At 55.2% G+C, this 20,194-nt stretch overlaps 2 protein-coding genes across 3 annotated transcripts in view; one reads left to right on the forward strand and one right to left on the reverse strand.

Moving 5' to 3' along the window:
• The window catches only part of SH3GL1 (SH3 domain containing GRB2 like 1, endophilin A2), a 29,693-nt gene extending 24,117 nt beyond the window's left edge, over positions 1-5,576 (reverse strand). For both annotated transcript variants that reach the window (XM_054396027.1, XM_054396028.1), the window contains exon 1: positions 5,495-5,576. In XM_054396027.1, the coding sequence (XP_054252002.1) occupies positions 5,495-5,539 (45 nt within the window). In that variant the 5' untranslated portion in view covers positions 5,540-5,576. The remainder of the gene's footprint in view (positions 1-5,494) is intronic.
• A 2,150-nt stretch (positions 5,577-7,726) lies between these two features.
• CHAF1A (chromatin assembly factor 1 subunit A) overlaps positions 7,727-20,194 on the forward strand; it is a 16,035-nt gene continuing 3,567 nt past the window's right edge. The window contains exons 1-12 of the mRNA XM_054396081.1: positions 7,727-7,778; positions 8,297-9,126; positions 11,669-11,725; positions 12,908-13,149; positions 14,137-14,197; positions 14,654-14,722; positions 15,712-15,935; positions 16,482-16,650; positions 16,847-16,927; positions 17,015-17,104; positions 17,379-17,640; positions 18,072-18,559. Of these exons, the coding sequence (XP_054252056.1) occupies positions 7,730-7,778; positions 8,297-9,126; positions 11,669-11,725; positions 12,908-13,149; positions 14,137-14,197; positions 14,654-14,722; positions 15,712-15,935; positions 16,482-16,650; positions 16,847-16,927; positions 17,015-17,104; positions 17,379-17,640; positions 18,072-18,559 (2,622 nt within the window). The 5' untranslated portion in view covers positions 7,727-7,729. The remainder of the gene's footprint in view (positions 7,779-8,296; positions 9,127-11,668; positions 11,726-12,907; positions 13,150-14,136; positions 14,198-14,653; positions 14,723-15,711; positions 15,936-16,481; positions 16,651-16,846; positions 16,928-17,014; positions 17,105-17,378; positions 17,641-18,071; positions 18,560-20,194) is intronic.

Raw genomic sequence — 20,194 nt, forward strand, 5'->3', positions numbered from 1 at the left:
TTTTCAGCCAAAACAGTTTCGTTATTCTATGAGTTCCCATCACTATTCAAAGCCAACAGCTGGGAAAACAATCTCAAACTGGGGGGAAAAAAAAAAGAAAGCCAAGTGTAAGTCAGTGGTGCAGAGCCATGAACCATCCCCTGCCTGGAAGTCCAAGCAGGCTGAACAATGCTGAGAAAAGCTAAAACCTGCCCTGGTATGGGGCTGCTCAGCTCAGCTCCAGCAATGATTAACCAGCCAAACACCACCCTGCCAGGCCTTTCATCAATGACAGCTCAGGCAAGGAAAAGAGAGGGAATCAATGTGGAAATGCCCTGCATGTGTCCATCTGAGATGTGACAGCAGGGACCTGTCAGCATCACCTTGGCTAGAAGAGGGATGAGCTGAAGTCTCCTTCACCAAGAGGTTTGCTGACAAGCACCAGGACAGGGGAGGGGTGACCTGCTGGGAGCAACTCTGCAGAGAAGGACCTGGGAGTGCTGGGGGACAACGAGTTCCCCATGAGCCAGCAGTGTGCCAGCTCAGAAGAGACAGGGAGCTGCTGGAGAGAGTCCAGCAGAGGCTGCAAAGCTGCTGAGGGGCCTGGAGCAGCTCTGTGAGGAGCAAAGGCTGAGAGCCCTGGGGCTGAGAGCCTGCAGAAGAGCAGCCCCAGAGGGGAGCTGAGCAATGCTCAGACAGAGCTGAAGGGTGGGAAGCAAGAGGCTGGGGCCAGACTCTGCTCAGTGGTGCCCAGGGACAGGACAAGGGGCAATGGGCACAGACTGGCACCCAGGAGGTTCCATCTGAACAGGAGGAGAAGCTTCTTTGGTGTGAGGCTGCTGGAGGCCTGGAGCAGGCTGCCCAGAGAGGTTGTGGAGTCTCCTTCTGTGCAGAGCTTCCAACCCCCCCTGGGCATTGTGCTCCTGGGCAAGCTGCTGTGGGTGCCCTGCTGGAGGATGTCCAGAGGTCCCTTCCAACCCACACCATGCTGGGACTCTGTGACCTGCATCCTCCCTCCCTTTTCCAGCTGCCTTATGTGGCTCTGCCAACTCCTGCATCACCAAACACCCAGCTCCAGCAACCTGCCCAGGGCTTGATGGTGTCAGAGGAGGACACTGACTGTGGACAGCTCCCTCCTGGAGGAACCCCAGCTGGGACGTCACACTGGGCTCCAGCAAATCCAGCTTTGCTACAGCCTCAGGAGCAGATTAATACCGAAAGCTAAAGTGGGGAGGGGAGGGCTGCAGGGGAGACTCCAGCTCAGGTTAATATTACTGGAGCTGACAGCAAGCACTGCCTGACTCCCCAGTCCACGTTCCCAGGCAGATAAGGACCTTAGAACCCAGCACTGCCAACTGCCTGCCCCAGGAACTCCCTGCTCCTCTCTGTGGCACCCAGCCCTTGCTCTGCTTCGTCATCAAGGATCCACTGTCACAGCAGGAAAGCCAAGGAGTGCCCTGCTCCCTGCACCTCCTCCTGCTCCTCACACCCTGCTGCTGAGGACACTCCTGACTTGCTTGCTCTGATGCAAAATTCACCAGAATAGCTCAAAAAGAACATGTGAGCCCGAAAGAGCACCTCAAAGCACCCTCAGGTGCCTGCTTCCTCCACTGGTAGCTCTGGATGCTCTCCTGAGTGAAGTCTCAGCCCCACCAGAAAGGACTTCCATGGTCTAGTTGCTTGGTTAGGGTTGGGTGATCAGTTGGACTTGATGATCTTGGAGGTCTCTTCCAATCTGGTTGATTCTGTGACTTCCCCAGGATTTCACCCATGGCTGGGGCAGGCAGCTCTGCTGCCCTCCCAGCTGCTGCCTCTCACCTTCTGGGACAACAGAAAAGCCACCACACAGAGCACCTCTTGGCTTTGCTAACTGCTGGAGGATTCAAGACAGCTGAGCATGACAGTGGCATCAGAAGACCCTGGCCTGTCTCAGCCCTGTTGTGACAAGGACACCTCCTTGAGCAACCTGGGCTAATGGAGATGTCCCTGCCCAAGGCGAGGGGGCAGGAACTGGATGATCTTGAAGGTCCCTTCCCACCCAAACCATGCTTTGAGAAGCCCATCCCTGCTGCCACCCTCCGAGCCATGGCTGCCCAGAGCAGCCACCTGCCCTGTTGGGAGGGACATTCCCTGTGCCAGCTCCTCCTATCCCATGGGGCAGCTCCCAAAGCAGCCACGCTGATGCCACACCAAGGTGGGCTGTGGACCCTTCCTTGGACTGCAGCTGTCTCCAGCAAGCTGCTGTGCTGCTTCCCCTGCCTCCACACCGTGTACCAGCCAGGTAGGACAGCTCTGCTGGCACAGAGGGAGGGGACATGTTTACCAACACCATATCATAACAGCACTGCCTCCACCCTAGGGCTTGTCCCTTCAAACTAGCACATGATAAACCTGCTGGTGCCAGGCAGGGCTCCTGCTCCATGGGCACACAGGGACAGACCCTCAGCACCCAGGCACAGGGCAGGTTGTGCAGCCTGCACTGCCCAGCAGCTCAGGGAACCTTTGTGGAGGAACAAATTGGAAGCCAGGAGGTTCCATCTGAACAGGAGGAGAAAGTTCTTTGGTGTGAGGCTGCTGGAGGCCTGCAGCAGGCTGCCCAGAGAGGTTGTGGAGTCTCCTTCTCTGCAGAGCTTCCAACCCCCCCTGGCCATTGTGCTCCTGGGCAAGCTTCTGCAGGTTCCCTGCTGGAGCAGGGGGCTTGGACTGGGCGAGCTCCAGAGGTCTCCTTCCCACCTCCACCATGCTGGGATCCTGTCAAACGAAGCTGTTTCTGCATCACAAGGTTCCTGCAAATTGCTGAGTGGCTGCTGATGGATCAAGGCTGGACAGTGCCCAGGACCAGATGGTCTCCTACCTGCAGGCAGGGACCTCCCACCTTGCTCCCAAGCTCACCAAATCTGCTGCTGGGGTTGTTTCTCCTCTTTGCTTTTGCCAGGATATTTCGTACAGATTTCTTGTTTGTGGGTTTTGGTTTGTTTTTTTGGGTTTGTTTTTTTTTTTTTACAGAACATTTTGCTGTGAACCAGCAGAACCTGTTCTGGATGCACAGACAGAGCCATCTGCAGCTTTTGCCAGCCTGACTTTGTTTTTTTCCTGGGATACTCTCTGGGCTCTCTCTGCTGTGTGGGTGCCTGGCTGCCTCACCCAGGGAAGACGTGGGCCTGCAGGAACCAGACAGCAGAAGCCCACAAGCCAAGATCTGCTCCCTCAGAGGCTTCACTGCCCCCCTCATGGTGTGGGGAGCCCTGGAGGAGGAGAGGGATCCCAAACCTGCCACTCCAGCAGCGCCGAGGTCCTTGCAGACCTTGGTTCCTGGCTCCATTTCCCTTCAATTAACAACAGCCATGGAATGAAACTTAACATTTTAGGAAAGATCTTCCACATGTTTGGGTTTGGCAGCAGCTGACAGCTTTAAGGGAGCCAAATACTAACTAATCCTCCTCTCCTTCAGCCAAGGGGAGGCTGAGGAGTGGGACCAGTGGAGAGACAGGGAAGGTTTTGAATGTCTCCAGAGATGGAGACTCCACCACCATTCTGGGCAGCCTGCTCCAGCACCCTTAAATTAAAAATGCTCCTCAAGTCTACATGTTGGGCAAGTCACTTCCCCTGGGACAGCTTGCTTTCTCCCCACAAGCAGCCAGAATGGTTCCTTTAAAGACAAACCCCCACCTATTACAAGCAAAAACCCCACCATGATTTCACTTCACAAGAAGTACCCCCCCCAAAAAAAGCCTTCCTCAGGTGGTTTAAAAATCACAGAATACATCAGGTGGGAAAGGGCCCTCAAAGGTCATGTTGCCCAACCCTCCTGCAGTGAGCCATTAGGGTTGGACAGGATGATTTCAGGCTTTAGGAACAGGCTACTCCCAACTCATGGATGAGCTTTCACCTCCAGCTGCCCCACGACACCATCAGGGCACATCCACACCAGCAAAATCCTCCTAGACTCAGTTTCCAGCCCAACCTTCCTCCATGGAAGTTAAAAACAACCCCAAAACCTTCCACCAAAGCAGGGGTTTGGGAGAAAGGGGGGAGGGAGGTGGAGGAATGGCTGGAGGAATCTGGTCCTTGGCTTTGCTGTTTAAGCAAAATGCTTTTTCGTAACCACAGCCAAGAACAGAGGCAAGACACAGAGCAAACACCCTCGGGATGAGCTAAAGGGGTTTCAGCTTCATGCCTGGAAAAACGAAGTCTGGTGCAAAATTCATCAGAAATTTGAAGAGGGGCAGAAAAGCAGCGACTGGGGGGAGGGCAGAGGAGCGTTTGTGAGCCCAAACTCGTTCCAAAAATACACTAAAATCGTCCTGACTTCACTTCAGCCACGTTCCCAAGCTGCAGGAAGGGAAACTGAGCTTAGGGGGATGGGGAATGGCCACCCCACACACGGTGGGGGTGGGAGAAGGTGTTTGTGAACCCCATCCAAAGCAGATTCCTGTGAACAGGAGGAAGAGTCGCAGCGTTCCCGAGCTGCCAGGAGCTTCATCATCTTCATTTTAGGATGCCACAAACTCACAGCTTCCAGCCCAAGCAATCAATTATGGAATCAGTTTTTGCTCAGCTAAAAATCCCAAATCTACTATTTTTTTCCGACCACCCCTTCTCCCCAGCTCCACTGTTTCCCGTGGGGGCTGGAGCTCCCTCGCCAACCCCAAAATCCATCCCCCAGCTGCTGGCCAGGAAACGGCAGCTTCCCGAGGTCGGGCTGCAGCTGCTCTCCGAGGTTAACGGGGCCGGTGACCCCCGGTTAGGGCGTCGAAGTCTTCTTGGTCACCACGTTCCCAGGACTTTTCTCCCCAAATCCTGCTCTGCGTAGGCAGCCCAAGGGCATCCCGGCCGCTGAGGTGCCCGCAGAGCCCGCGGCTGGATCTGTCCTCTCGCCGCGCTGCGGACGTGGCTTGGTTGTGGGGAAGGTGGAGAGCGTACCCCGAGCCTGACACCCAGCCGGACCCCGGGCACGGCCGGTCCCTAAACCCCGGCACCCTCCGATTCGCACCCTCCCGTTTCTCAGCCTTGCCAACAGGGGTTAGCAACAGCCTTGCCCCAGGGGTTACGTGACCGGCACCGGAACCCCTCCGGGCTCCCCCCAGAGGACCCCTTCCAGGCTCCCCCATGGGTTTGAGGAGCATCCGAAGGCGCCGCACCGGGGACCCAAGGGCACCGTGCTCCGCTCACAACCCACGGAAGGCCCGGCCTGCCCCGCCACAGCGGAAGGGGACAGCACACCGAGCTCCGGGATGAGAAAACCGGCGGCTCTCAAGGGGAGAAGCTAGCGTTGCAGGGAAGTACGAGACTGGGATACCGGGGGGGTGCGAACTGGAGCACCGGACGCTGGCGACAGCCACCGGACAGGGGCGACCGGCCGACAGGGATGCCGGGAGGGTATAACGGCGGGGATCAGGGCCCCAGCGAGCCGGCTCGGGCAGCCAGCCCAGTCCTCCGCTGCAGACAGAGGGGGGTTATCGAGACGGAGCAACAAACGTTAGTAACGGAAGCGACGGGATCCCGGGAGCCTCACCTGGGTAGCCTTGTAGAATTGTTTCTTCAGCCCTGCCACCGACATGGTGCCTCCTGCGCCGGCCACCAAAGGATGCCGGAGGTGGAGGGGTAGGGGGGAGGGAGGGGGGGGCGGCGGGACACCTGGGCACGCAGGAGTCCGGCCCGGCCCGGCCGCTGCCGCCGTTTCCGCCGCCAGGAAACGCCCCGAGCCCGGCCCGGCACGCCCCGCCTCCTAACGACACCACCGAGGAGAGCGCTCGCGGCGGGCCGGAGCGCCGCCCCCGCCAGCCGCGCGGTGTACCCGCGCCCCCTGGCGGAGGGGTAGTGCAGGCTCAAGTTTTGACACGGCCGTGGAATGCTGGGGGTGGGAGGCTCAATAGGCCAGAACAAAGCCGCAGTCCCTGCTCCTCCCTGAGCTCTGCCTGTGCCCAAGACCTCCTCGAGAGAAGCAGTATGGGGATACCGAGGACATAGGGTAAAAATTGCCTTCCAGCCCTGAAAATCCACTGGAAGGGTAGTGGAAAGTCCAGCAAGTGCCTTGGGGCCACGTGGAAGGCAGCAGGAGCCATACTGGGCTGGCGGAAAGCCCTGAACAAGTCCTGAAGCCACCCAGAAAACATGAGGAGCCACAGGGGGCTGGTGAAAAGCCCCAGAGAAGTATTGGAGCCACCTGAAAGGCAGTAGGATTCACCTGTAAGTGCATGGAAAGCCTACAAGTTGCCCATGAGACATCAATGTGCCCTCATGGCCAAGGCAACCAATGGTATCCTGGGGCTGTTGAGTCTGCAGAAGAGCAGCCCCAGAGGGGATCTGAGCAATGCTCAGACAGAGCTAAAGGACATGTGGGGGGCAAGAGGACGTGGCCAGACTCTTGTCAGTGGTGCCCAGGGACAGGTCAAGAAGCAACAGACACAAATCGAAACCCAGGAGGTTGCATCTGAACAGGAGGAGAACCTTCTTTGGTGTGAGGGTGCTGGAGCCCTGCAGCAGGCTTCCCAGAGAGGTTGTGGAGTCTCCTTCTCTGCAGAGCTTCCAACCCCTCCTGGCCACTGTGCTCCTGGGCAAGCTGCTGTGGGTGTCCTGCTGGAGCAGGAGGGGTTGGACTGGATGATGTCCAGACGTCCTTTCCAACCCGATCATGCTGGGATTCGAGATTCTATGGGGCGACCACAACTCCCAGGGAGCTTTGTGCTGCCGCCGGACTACAACTCGCACAATTCCTTCGGGCAGTCGCCTGTCCTTCTACGCCTGCGCACCGCAGCTGCGGCCACTCATTGGCCGTCGTCGGCGCCGCCATTTCGCGTGCTGGCTCAGGGCCCTCAGCGGTTCCGCTCCTCTTCTCTCCCCGGTGCTGCAGAAAGGTTGCTCTGGCCCCTGTGCAGCCGCTGTCGGGGCTGCCCCGCCGCTGCCCCGTCTTCCGCTCGGCTTCCGTGCAGGCCTCAAGCCCAGGCGTAAGGATCGAGCAGAACCCTCCAGCCCTTGCTCAGCTATCCAATCAGCGCTTAGAGGAGGTCGGAATGACAGCCGCTGCCTCCAGTCAGCGCCGGCTGTCTCAGTAGCCAATGGGGTGGCACCGGCGCGGACGGGCTCTGAGGCTCCCTCCCACTCCCCTCGCGAGACGCGGGCGGAGCTGGCGGCAGGGTGGGTCACGTGGGGCGCTCTCCGCCTATCAGCGCGGCCAGGCGCGGGGTTGCCCCGGCTCCCGCCAAATACGAGCGGGAGCCCCCGGGGCGGGACCGGGCCGGACGGGACCGGGCGGGCCGGGACAGGTACGGCCGCCGCCGCCCCCGGCGGACTGAGCGGCGGGAGCCGCCGCAGCCGCTGATGGCAGGTAGGGCTGAGCTGGAGGTGCGGTGGAGCCGAGCCGCGGTGTGTTTCCGGCGGTAGCTGGGCCGCGGGGTGCGCGGGGCCTTCCCGGGGTAACAAAGGAGGCCTGGCAGCTGCCGCCGCACCCCGGAGCTAGGTCCAGGCCCGGCCCGCCGCTTCCTACCTGCCCAATTTCTCTTTCCCCGATCTGGCTGCAGTGGAGGAGCCGGTGGCGGCGCAGCCTGACCCCGCGGGTGCCGAGATCCCCTCAGGCCGAGGGGAGCCTTGGTGGGGTTCGTCCCGGCCCCTTTGTCTGGCCTGGCCGGGCCCACGCTCCACGCTGGGAAGAGCTGTCGGGCACTGCCGCGGGCAGGCTGGCTCGGGAAGGCAGGGAGCTCCCGGGAACCGTGTCCCAGGTGTTTATTTATTATGTTCTTCCCTCACAGCCATGGAGTGCAGAGACAAAGCGGCCGTCCCTCCGCGGAAGCTCGTGCAAGGTAGGGCCGCAGAGGGAGCAGCTGTCACCCGGTGCGGCTTCAGTGTGCTAGGATGATGTCAGACCCGATCTGGGGAATTGCAGAATGGGAGAATGGTTTGGGTGGGAAAGGACCTTTAAAGCTCATCCAGTCCAACCCCCCTGCAGTCAGCAGGAACATCTGCAACCACAGCGGGTTGCTTGGAGCCCCAAAACAACCTGCCCTGGAATGATTCCAGGGATGGGGCATCTCCCACCAGTCAGGGCAACCTGAGCCAGTGTTTCACCACCATCTGTGTGAATAATTCTTTCCTTCCATCTGGTCTGAATCTCCCTCTTTTAGGTTAAACCATCACCCCTTGCCCTGTCATGACAGATGCTGTTAGACCCATTTTCACCTTGCTGTAATAAATCAGCACAACCTGGCTGATGTGCTGCAATCTTTGTGCTTAAGACCTAATTAACCATTCCAGCCTTTGGTTCCCCCCTCCCCTCACCCCAGTGACCTCTATAAGGTGACTAAAAACGTTGTTGTTTCAGCTCGGTTGCCGTTCAAGCGCCTGAACCCTGTACCAAAGGACAAATACGAGATGGATTCAGAAGTCAAAAAAGGGAAGAGCTCACCTAGTGGCTTTGTTCCAAGTAAGGATTCCTCCCTGGATACATCACATACATCCCTGGACAACCTGGAGAATGACTGCCAGTTGGATTCAGATGTTAATTTTACTCCGAAACTCGTGAATAGGAAAGGTCCCTTAGACCATTTCATTCAGAAAAACACAAAAGGGAACAGAGATGATGACACTGTCATTGTGATTGGCCTGAGACAGGACTCTGGCCACAGACTAAGTGATGGCACAGACCACAGAGATTTTGACTCCAAAGCATCTTCATCCCTAGCTGTGACTAATGGCATGTTGGGAAAGGAGCTAAACCAGTTGAGTTGCCTCAATCCCGTCCCTAGTAACCAAGGGGATGATGATTCAATGGAGACTGATGTGCCATGTGAAGCTGGAGGGAATAAAGATGAGGGTTTGGCTGGTGGAATCCAGTCACCTTCCAGGTTAATGAAATGTAACAACCTGGAAACCCCAAAGGCAAAGCAGAGCCAACTGAAGGATGTCATCTTTGAGGGGAAGATGCCTGTGGTGCTCCTGGAGGACATTATGGCTGCAAAATCTCCCCAGGGTGCTTCTCTGGATGGAAGCATCACATCTGGAAATGAGACCATGGAATCATCCCATGAAGGAGACTCTGGGCTTAGCAACTCCTCGCTGAGCACTCGCTCTGTGAGCTCCCCCGAGGTGCAGCCTGCTGCAGAAACAAAGAGGAATTCCAGTCCCTTAGCTGCCTCCACTCCTGTTAGGAAGGTTGGTCTCTCTCAGTGGTGTTTTTAAAGCTGTTGTGTTGCTGATGGGGGTCATGGAGTGAAAAGGATGAGTAAGAGCTTCTCAAAGGTGGTGAGAAGTGTGTGGAAGGTGGTGTTGATGTATTAATAATGATTTATTGCCCTCTTGAATCTTCCTTTTCAATCCTTCAGCTGTAGGATTGAAATCTGGCCTGCTTTTGAGCTACTGGAATATTTACATCATCTGATCTCCATCCCTGGAGACATTCAAACCCCACCTGGCTGTGTTCCTGTGTGACCTTCTCTAGGTGAACCTGCCTTGGCAAAAGGGTTGGACTCAGTGACCTCCTGTGGTCCTTCCAACCCCCAACATTCTGTGATTCTGTGAATGTAACTTTAAATTCTGCTACAGGTTCGTGTCATGTGTTTGGGTTTGGGGTTTTCTTTTTATGAAGTGCCTGCCTTGGGACTTGGTGCTTTGATAATTGGTGTAAGGTCAGTGTCCAGAAGAACTTCTGTCCATCTCATGATGGACTTTTCTCTCCTTGGTGAAGCTGCTGTAGTTGCAGGGAGAGAGGATGTTACTCCAGTTGCTGTGCAGCTGCTTTTCCAGGTCTGAATTTCTGCAGCTCTGGCCTAGAAAACACTTTTAAGTGCCCAGTGACAGGACAAGGAGCAAGGGCACAAAGTGGAAGCCAGGAGGTTCCAACTGAGCAGGAGGAGAAACTTCTTTGGTGTGAGGCTGCTGGAGGCCTGCAGCAGCTGCCCACAGAGGTTATGGAGTCTCCTGTGCAGAGCTTCCAACCCCCCTGGCCATTGTGCTCCTGGGCAAGCTGCTGTGGGTGCCCTGCTGGAGCAGGGGGGTTGGACTGAGTGATCTCCAGAGGTCCCTTCCAATCCCTCCATGCTGGGATTCTGTGAGTAAGTCTGAAACAGCTCAGGTGCTGCTTGCCAGGGTAGAGTCTGCACCTCAAACCTGTACAGGTCCTGGCATGTTTGTTCTCCCAGATGGAAACAGCTCTGATAAATTAAAGCTCCCAGTTGAGACAGCTCATGTTTTATGGTGGATCAATACAGAATCTCCTGGTACAGCTCTGCACTCTGTCAACTTAAATGCCTGTTTGTGCAGAAAATAAAGCAGTTGGTCTGTGTTGGCCTTTTAATCACAGGCTGCCTTTTACTGCAAGTGGCAGGAGAAGAAGTGAAATCCCAGCATGTTGGGGGTTGGCAAGGACCTCTGGAGATCATCCAGTCCAACCCCAACTCTAAAGCAGGGTCACCCAGGATGACAATGTCCAGACAAGGAATGCAGAAGCCACAACCTGCTGAAATATTGCCCAAGGAAGCATTTGAGCAGTCTGAACAATGCTCTTAAACATAAAAAAAAAATACCTGGGGTTTTCCCCCCTCTAAATACCAGCTTTTGGAGAAATGAGGAGTTGGATCTGTTGGGAACTCAGGGTTGGTGTTCTGGTGCTAGTAGAAGATCAAGGAGGCTGTGATTAAAAGAAGAACCAACATCAAAATGTGGCTATTTCTGGTCAGGAAGTTTTGTCTCTGTATTGTAGCAAGAGTGGGTGGGAGGATGGCAAAAAAAGTAATAAAGGTCAACCCAGGTTTAGCTTGAAGTGACTTTGCTGTAATGAAATGTCCTCTGCTGGGGTGAGGTGGAGCAGCTCTGGCTCCTGTTTGCTTTTCTGTGATGTTCCCTTGCAAGTGACACTTGAGAGCAGAGAAATTTGGTTATGCAAAGCTGGGTAATGTGAGGCCTTGATGGAAACAAAGCACTTAGATGTGCTCAGGCTTCCAGGGAAATCAGGGAGCTGAGATGTGCTGGAGCTGTGTCCTGCAGCCTGTGCTGAACAGATGTTCATGGCAGCCAGAAGAACCTTGCTGTTCCTTGCTCAGGTGGCAAAAAAGGCCTGGATCAGCAATAGTCTGTCCAGCAGGACCAGGGAAGTGATTGTGCTCCTGTCCTGGGCACTGGTGAGGCCACACCTTGAGTGCTGGGGTCAGTCTGGGGGCCCCTCACCCCAAGAAGGACACTGGAGGGCTGGAGCAGGTCCAGAGAAGGGCAACAAAGCTGGGGAAGGGTCTGGAGAACAGGGCTGGGAAGGAGCAGCTGAGGGAGCTGGGGGTGTTCAGCCTGGAGAAGAGGAGGCTGAGGAAGATCTCATTGCTCTCTACAGCTCCCTGGAAGGAGGCTGCAGTGAGGTAGGGGTTGGTCTTTTCTCCCTAGGGTCAGGTGAGGAAATGGCCTGAAATTGCACCAGGGGAGGGTTAGGCTGGAGATGAGGAAAAATTTCCTTGCTACAAGAGTGGTCAGGGATTGGCAGAGGCTGCCCAGGGAGGTGGTGGAGTCCCCAGCCCTGGAGGTGTTCAAAAAATGTGTGGCCATGGGGCCATGGTTTGGTGGCCATGGTCGTGTTGGGTTGATGTTGGACTGGATGATCTTAGAGGTCATTTCCAGCCAAAACATTTCTGTGATTCTTTCTTGAAGAGTTCTGGTGCCTGCTGCAAGGGGAGTGCTGTGGGTCTCTCAAACTTGCCTTTTGTCATTCCAGGTGTCTCAGAAACTCCCCAAAAGCTTGGCAGAGAAGGAGAAGCTGAGATTGCAAAGAGTAAGGCATCTTCCCTGACCTCCAGAGTTAACTTCTGGGCCTTTTGCCTTGAATAGTTAAGCAAAACCCTTTGTGATTTGTTGTAGCCCACTTAGAACATCCTCAGTGAATACTGAAGAACCTTAATCCATGCACTTGTTCCACAGCTTCTTACTGCATCCATAACGAGGTGTGGGTGGCCTGCACTGCACTGCACTGCTGTGAGCTTGGGTGTGGGATTAAGGAGCAGTAGGTGTTGCTGCCTGCTTGTCAAAATGCCTTGGAGAAGCTTTTCATAGCCTTCATGAGAGACAGGGTCGGTGCAGCAGTGAAATCAAGAGGCTTCTACTTATGCACTGCTCTGCTGAGACCCCCCCTGCAGTGCTGGGGCCAGCTCTGGAGTCCTCAGCACAGACAGGGACCTGTTGGAGAGGGGCCAGAGGAGGCCACAGCAGTGCTGGCAGGGCTGGAAGCCCTCTGCTGGGAGGCCAGGCTGAGAGAGTTGGAGTTGCTCAGCATGGAGAAGAGGAGGTTGAGGGAGACCTCATTGCTCTCTACAGCTCCCTGAGAGGAGGCTGGAGCCAGCTGGGGGTTGGTCCTTTCACCCAAGGAACAAGCAACAGCACAAGAAGAAATGGCCTGAAATTGTGCCAGGGGAGGTTTAGGTTGGACATTAGAAGAAACTTCCTCACTGAAAGGGTTGCCAAGGTCTGGCACAGGCTGCCCAGGGAGCTGGTTGAATCCCCATCCCTGGAGGTGTTTCACAGCTGCAGAGCTGTGGTGCTGAGGGCCATGGCTTAGCCCCAGCCTTGGCAGAGTTAGGGAATGGTTGGAGTGGATGATCTTCAAGGTCTTTTCCAAGCAAAACCATTCTGTGATTCTAATGAAGGTGACTCAGATCTAAAGCCAGTAGCATGCAGAGCTTCCCTTGATGCTTAGCAAATGGCAACTCCTCCCTGTGTCAGGAGAAAAGAACAATTCAGGTCTTCAGGGAGCGCTGCAAGGTGGAGGCAACAGGTTGCTTGAGGTTAATGATTCTGTGTCCTGCCATAGCTAGAAAGGGTGCTGCAGGGCAAGCAGTGGGTGGGCACAAGAATCTAGGATGTCAGCTGAAGAAGGTCCTTGTTCTGGTCAGGTTTTCCTGGCAGCACCTCTTGCTGTGCACAGGAAGACAAATGGCTTCATGGCTTCTCTCTGACCCAGGACCAGGAGCGAGCAGACAAGCTGCAGAAGCTGCAAGCAGAGAGGGAGGAGAAGGGAAGGCTGAAAGAAGAAGCAAAAGCAGCAAAAGAGCGAGCCAAAGAAGAGGCCAAGAAGAAGAAAGAGGAGGAGAAAGAGTTGAAAGAGAAAGAAAGGAGAGAAAAGAAAGAAAAAGAAGAGAAGGAAAAAGCTGAGAAGCTGCGAGTGAAGGAGGAGAAGCGCAAGGAGAGGCAGGAGGCTTTAGAGTAAGTGCCTTGGGTTCTGCATGTCCTGCTGACTAAAACCTGGCCATACCCACCTCAGCTGGGCCCTTCTGGAGGCTCTGCTGGCCACACAGCACCTGCTGCTCTGTCACAGGAGAGCTCTGAAACCCTTGGAAGGCTCTGTAGAGCAGAGCCAGTCTCAGCAGGACTTCCACCTGGCAGGCTGAGCTGATCTGACTGGAAATGGCTGCAAAGAGCTGTTGTGCTCCACTGACTTCTCCCTTCAGGCCCAGTCTTGCCTGCACTTCTGCTGGCACTGGTGGCCTGTCTGTGGAGGAAGTTGCTTGTAAATTGATAACCCCATAAATGCCCTTTCCTGGTGGTGAGGGAAACCTGAAGCAGGCTGAGTACTTTGTGGCTGAGACAGGTCAATATTTGCTCTAGAAGGAATGAAGAGAGTCGTGTATCCACTTAACCAAGCATGGTCCTTGAATGAATTGGGTCCAGGAGCAGGTCCAGAGAAGGGCAACAAAGCTGGGGGAGGACCTGGAGAACAGGGCTGGGAAGGAGCAGCTGAGGGAACTGGGAAAGGAGGCTGCAGGGAGACCTCATTGTTCTCTGCAGCTTCCTGAAAGGAGGTTGGAGTCAGGTGGGATTGGTCTCCTCCCAAGGAATAAGCAATGGGACAGCCTCAAGTTGTCTCAGGGGAGGTTTAGGTTGGACATGAGGAACAATTTCTTCCCCCACAGGGTTGTCAAGGCCTGGCCCAGGCTGCCCAGGGCAGTGGTGGAGTCCCCATCCCTGGGAGGGCTTCAAAGATGTGGTGCTGATGTGGTTTAGTGCTGGGTTAAGGGTTGGACTGGATGATCTTGAAGGTCTCTTCCAATCAAATCAATTGTGTGAACTAATAGATTATCTTCTTGCCCAGCATGGTGAGGTCTTAGTCAAGGTTTGGGGCTTCTCATCTCTTCCTCAGTGCAAAGAATTGTTAAAAGTCATGAAGTGCTTAAAATGAACTTTATGTTAAAGGGCAAAACTTGAAGAGAAGAGAAAGAAAGAAGAGGAGAAACGGTTAAGAGAGGAGGAAAAGGTAAAGATTTCTTTCTCTGGCTTGTCTGAAATTCTGCTGCTGCTGAAAAAGATGGTAATGAGCTTCCTGACACCCTGCTGCTTGGGAGAGAGCACATCCCTGTGGGATGCAGGCTGTCCAGTGTCACCTGGAGGTGCTGCTCCACCTGCAGCACTCCTCTCTGTCACTTCCATACACCTTCATGGCTTTGCTTTCCCCTCTTCAAGTCTTTCTGCCTTTGTCTTTTCAATGCCCCTGGGGGAGCTCAGGCCTTTGCCTGAGCAGTGCCCCTGGAGTCCACAGAGTTGGGCTAGAGAAGACAATGAGTTTTTTGTTGAGTTCCAGGAGCTGGTGAAGGACTGAACTTTGCTTTCCACTTGACTAGATTTGAGGTTGGGTCATGCATGAGCTCACCTTGAACTGGAAGGCCTCATCCTGCCTTTGTGTTTCTGATTTGCAATTTGGTTCTGATTGCAGCGAATTAATGCTCAGAAGGCAGAGATCACAAGGTTCTTCCAGAAACCAAAGACTCCCCAAGCCCCAAAGGTGAGCTGCTGCTGGTCCTCTGGGTTGTTTGGCTTCATTGGTTGTTCTAAGAAAGACATTGGCTCCCTGCTGATCCATCCTTTAGAGCTGCTTAGGTGGGCAAAGCTTTGGGATTTGGATAAGTTTACCATCAGGCAGCAATGGCCAAGAAGGCAAATGATCTCCTGGGGTGTATGAAGAAGAGTGTGGCCAGCAGGTTGAGGAAGGTTCTGCTGCTCCTCTACTCTGCCTTAGGGAGGCTTTGTCTGTAGCACTGGGTCCACTTCTGGGCTCCCCAGTTCAGGAGAGCCAGGGAACTGCTGGGGAGAGTCCAGCAGAGGCTGCAAAGCTGCTGAGGGGCCTGGAGCAGCTCTGTGAGGAGCAAAGGCTGAGAGCCCTGGGGCTGAGAGCCTGGAGAAGAGCAGCCCCAGAGGGGAGCTGAGCAATGCTCAGACAGAGCTGAAGGGTGGGAAGCAAGAGGCTGGGACCAGACTCTGCTCAGTGGTGTCCAGAGACAGGACAAGGGGCACTGGGCACAAACTGGCACCCAGGAGGAGAAGCTTCTTTGGTGTGAGGCTGCTGGAGGCCTGCAGCAGGCTGCCCAGAGAGGCTGTGGAGTCTCCTGTGGAGAGCTTCAAACCCCACCTGGCTGTTGCAATCCTGGGCAAGCTGCTGTGGCTGTCCTGCTTTAGCAGGGAGGTTGGACTGGGTGATGCCCAGAGGTCCTTTCCCACCCTCCCCCCACACTGGGATCACTTCCCAATTTCAGAAGTACCAAATGATTTTTGAAAACCTGTGTCCAGAGCAGAGATGACTGAAAATCTGACCTCTGTCTTCTGCTGCACTGGCTGTGAAGACCTGGAGTCTCTTGAGAAGGTCTGTTGGAGGCTCAGCTAGGAAGGGCTTAACCTGACTCATCCCTCAGAGCTCAGCTGTTGAGGTTTTTGTGTCTGCTGCTGCTGTGTGTTCTCAGGTGCTCAGACCCTAATCATCCTCTCTCAATATTTCAGATTCTTGCTGGCTCCTGTGGGAAGTTTGCTCCTTTTGAAATCAAGGAGAACATGGTCTTAGCTCCCCTCTCTAGGATTGCCCTGGATCCAGACTTCCTGGAGCAGGTGGATAAGCTCCTGCACAGCCAGGGCAGTGAAGCCTCCTTCCTGAGGGAGCTGAAGTGTCGGAAGCCACGGAAGACTGGACCTACTTTTGTCAGCAACAGCACTGGCACAGTCAACAGGTCAGTCTGTGCTTGGGGGGTTCTTCTTGCCCCACCAACACCCCTGGCTGCTCTCCTCAAGCATGTGGAGGTGTGAATGGCCAAGTTCTGGCAGAGCCAGGGGGATACTCTTCTGCATCTTGGGTTCATGGAATGGGTTGGGGTGGGAGGGACGTTCAGGATCATCCAGTTCCATCCCCTTGCCATGGGCAGGGACATCTTCCACTGGAACAGGTCACTCAAGGCCTCATCCAGCACCTCCAGGAAGGGGGCATCCATGAACTCCCTGAGCAACCTCAGTGCCTCATCTTCCTTTGTGCCCTCAACCCTTCTCCCTTTCCTTCCTCTCTTACCCTGACCTTGGGTTCCTTTTATCTAATGAGCTGCAGAGTGGTTTGGAGGTGATCTTCTAATCTTGGAGATGATGGAAAGACTCAGGAGAGCCTCTTGGATCAGCTCCAGCTCTGGGTTCTCATGTGGCTGAAGAGCAGCTGGTCTGGTTGGGTGCCTTCCCAAGCAGCAGGGGAGTGCTGTGGAGGTACTGGAGCTGCTCTCTTCCTTTACCAGTGATGTGGTGGTGGTGGACAACTGCAAACCAGATGCTGTGCCAGAAAGGGGCAAGTTTGGCAGGATGAAGCTTCTGCAGTTCTGTGAAAATCACCGTCCTGCCTACTGGGGCACATGGAACAAGAAAACCTCCCTGATCCATCCCAGGAACCCTTGGTCCAAGGACAGTGTAAGCTCCTGGGTGCATTCTTTTCTCCCTGTATGCTCTTGGGGTGACCATAAGCTTGGCCAAGCTCACTCCTCCTCTGGGCTTTCTCATCTCACTTGGTTCCCTCTTCCTACTGAGTTTTGAAGCCCTAAACAGGCTCTGGTGGTGTCCTGCTCTCAGATTAGTTCCAGACATGGTGTGTTGGTGTTCCTTCTAGAAACTTCTGGACTATGAAGTAGATAGTGATGAAGAGTGGGAAGAGGAGGAACCTGGAGAAAGTCTCTCCCACAGTGAAGGGGTAAGGATTCCACCTGCTGAAAAACAGCTTCCTGAAGCACTGGCACTTGGCAGTGTGAATTCTGATCAGCAGAGTTTTCTTTTTCAGGATGATGAAGAGGAGGGAGAGGATGAAGATGATGATGATGGTTTTTTTGTACCCCATGGGTACCTATCTGAAGATGAAGGAGTGACAGAAGTAAGTGGCCTGGGTGCTGCTGGATTGCCATCTGCTTGCAGAGGAAGCCTTGGCTGTGGTGTAACTCACCTCAGATCTCTGCAGGCCTCAGGAGCAGACCTCTGCAGCTTGGGGAACATGGCCCAGAACTGGGTTTAGAGACTCCCAGCACGGTGAGGGTTGGAAGGGACCTCTGGAGATCTTCTAGCCCAACCCCTTTGCTGAAGCAGGGGTTAAAAAGCTTTTGTTTTGCCTGAGATAGATGTCTCAAGTTCTTCCTCACCTCTGGCTTTAGGAGTGTGATCCAGAGAACCAGAAGGTTCGCCAGAAGCTGAAGGCAAAGGAGTGGGATGAGCTGATGGCCAAGGGGAAGAGGTTCCACATCCTACAGCCTGTGAAAATTGGCTGCATCTGGGAGAGTGCAGGGAATGACCATGGCACAAACACAGACCTGAAGGTTCTCCAGCAATTCACAGCCTGTGTCCTGGATTCCCCTGTGGCAGAGGAGGAGCAGCAGATCCAGAAATGTGGCAAAAAAAGAGCAAAAGATCAGCAAAGTAAGACCTTAAAGTTTCTTCTGATGTCCAGCCTAGACCTCCCCTGGTGCAGCTGGAGGCTGTTTCCTCTTGTCCTTGGCAGAAGAGACCAACTCCCACCTCACTCCAACCTTCTTTCAGGGGGTTGTAGAGAGCAATGAGGTCTCCCTGCAGCCTCCTCTTCTCCAGGCTGCACACCCCCAGCTCCCTCAGCTGCTCCTCCCCAGCCCTGTTCTCCAGACCCTTCCCCACCTTGGTCGCCCTTCTCTGGGCGTGCTGCAGCCTCTCAATGTCCTCCTTGGACTGGGGGCCCCAAGCCTCACCCCAGCATTGGAGGTGCAGCCTCCCCAGTGCTGGGCACAGCTGGAGTGTGTGCACTGTGCTTACCCCAGCCTGGCTGTTCCTCACCTCTAAGCAACCCTCCACAGCCTCTGCTCCTTTCTCCTCCACAGTCCTGGGCCAGCTTCTGCCTCTGCTGCACGGCAATGTGAACGGAAGCAAAGTGATCATCCAGGAATTCCAGGAATGCTGCCGGCAAGGACTCTTCAGTGAGGTGACCTCAGCCACTGACTGTGCTGACAGCAGCCCTGCCAGCCCCCACCCTTCCAGGCCCCAGACCCCAGTGGGTGAGGACAACAGGGTCCCTTCCAAAGCCAGGCTAAAGAGAATCATCTCTGAGAACTCTGTGTACGAGAAGAGGCCTGAGTACAGGATGTGCTGGTACGTCCACCCCCAGGTGCTGAAGAGCTTTCAGCAGGAGCATCTCCCTGTCCCTTGTCAGTGGAACTACATCACCCAAGTGCCTTCCTCAGGGAAGGAGGAGGGTGGCAGCCTGCCAGGCGTGGTGGCCCTGCAGACCACCCCCGTGGTGGTGAAGAGGAAGGCCACCAGGAGCATGTCCATCACGAAATTCATGAAGAGGCCTCGAGATGTAGGCCAGGTGAGTCCCTGCCAGGGTGAGTCATGGATGCATGCAATGGGTTGGGTTGGAAGGGACCTTCAAGGTCATCCAGTTCCAACCCCCTGCCATGGGCAGGGCACCTCCCACCAGCCCAGGGTGCTCAGGGCCTCATCCAGCCTGGCCTGGAACACCTCCAGGGAGGGGACAGCCACAGCCTCCCTGGGCAGCCTGCTCCAGGGCCTCCCTACCCTCACTCTAAAGAATTTCTTCCTCACCTTCAGTCTCATCTTCAGTCTCAATCTGCCCTCCTCCAGCTTCAATCCATTTCCTCTCATCCTGTCACTACGATTCCTTGTAAGAAGTCCCTTCCCAACTCTCTTGATCTTCCCCAGTGAAGAGTGACAGGAACACAGCTGTGTGTCTTCACTGGGTGGGCTTCTTGACACACCTCCCAGGCTGGCTGAGAAGAGCAGATGCAAAATATTAACCTCCAGACACTCCTCCTTGAGGGGAAGGAATGGAATTCCATGATTCTAGAGAAGGTTTTCTCTTTGTGCATCTCCAGCTTGGACTGTCTGTTCCATCTGAAATGTTATTCTCCTGCTGTTCTTCCATTTTCTGCTGTTTGGCAGTGGTTGCATCCAAGCTGTGAATAGTTTTGGAGTTCTCTGTTTGGGCCTTGGCTTTCCAGCTGGATGAGATTTGTGTGCAGGTTTTAATGGGAGAGTGTGTGGCTGCCAGATGTAGAGCCTGAGCCTGACACATCAGCTGCAATGGTGCTGGTGAAATGTGGCTCCCAAATCCCAGCATGGTGGAGGCTGGAAGGGACCTCTGGAGTCATCCAGTCCAAGCCCCCTGCTCCAGCAGGGCACCCACAGCAGCTTGCCCAGGAGCACAATGCCCAGGGGGGGCTGGAAGCTCTGCACAGAAGGAGACTCCACAACCTCTCTGGGCAGCCCTCTCCAGGCCTCCAGCAGCCTCACACCAAAGAAGTTTCTCCCCCTGTTCAGGTGGAACCTCCTGGGTGCCAGTTTGTGCCCAGTGCCCCTTGTCCTGTCCCTGGGCACCACTGAGCAGAGTCTGGCCCTAGCCTCTTGCCCCCCACAGCTCCTTTAGCTCTTGCTGAGCATTGCTCAGCTCCCCTCTGGGGCTGCTCTTCTCCAGGCTCTCAGCCCCAGGGCTCTCAGCCTTTGCTCCTCACAGAGCTGCTCCAGGCCCTTCAGCAGCTTTGCAGCCTCCCCTGGACTCTCCCCAGCAGTTCCCTGTCTCTCCTGAACTGGGGAGCCCAGAACTGGACCCAGTGCTGCAGCTGTGAGCTCCCTAGGGCAGAGCAGAGGAGGGAAGATGAACCTCCTGTGACCTGCTGGCCACATTCTTCATGCACCCCAGGGTGCCATTGACCTTCTTGTCTGTGAGGACACCTTGCTGGCTCATGGGGAACTTTTTTCCCCCCAGGTCCTTCTCCACAGAGCTGCTTCCCAGCAGGTCAGCCCTATCCTTCCCAAGTGCTGCACCCCTAGCCCCTGGCAGGCTGTGCAGGCTCCAGCTTCACTGTCCCACAGGAAGCTGCATTTCAGGAGCTGCTTTAACCAGAGACTAATTCACAGGAATGCAAGGAGGTGGATTTGGAGCAGTTGCTGCTCCAGCCCTCAGCTTTGTTGTGGTTTGCTTCTG

This window comes from Indicator indicator, chromosome 36 (assembly GCF_027791375.1).
Source record: "Indicator indicator isolate 239-I01 chromosome 36, UM_Iind_1.1, whole genome shotgun sequence".
Taxonomy (NCBI): Eukaryota; Metazoa; Chordata; class Aves; order Piciformes; family Indicatoridae; genus Indicator; species Indicator indicator.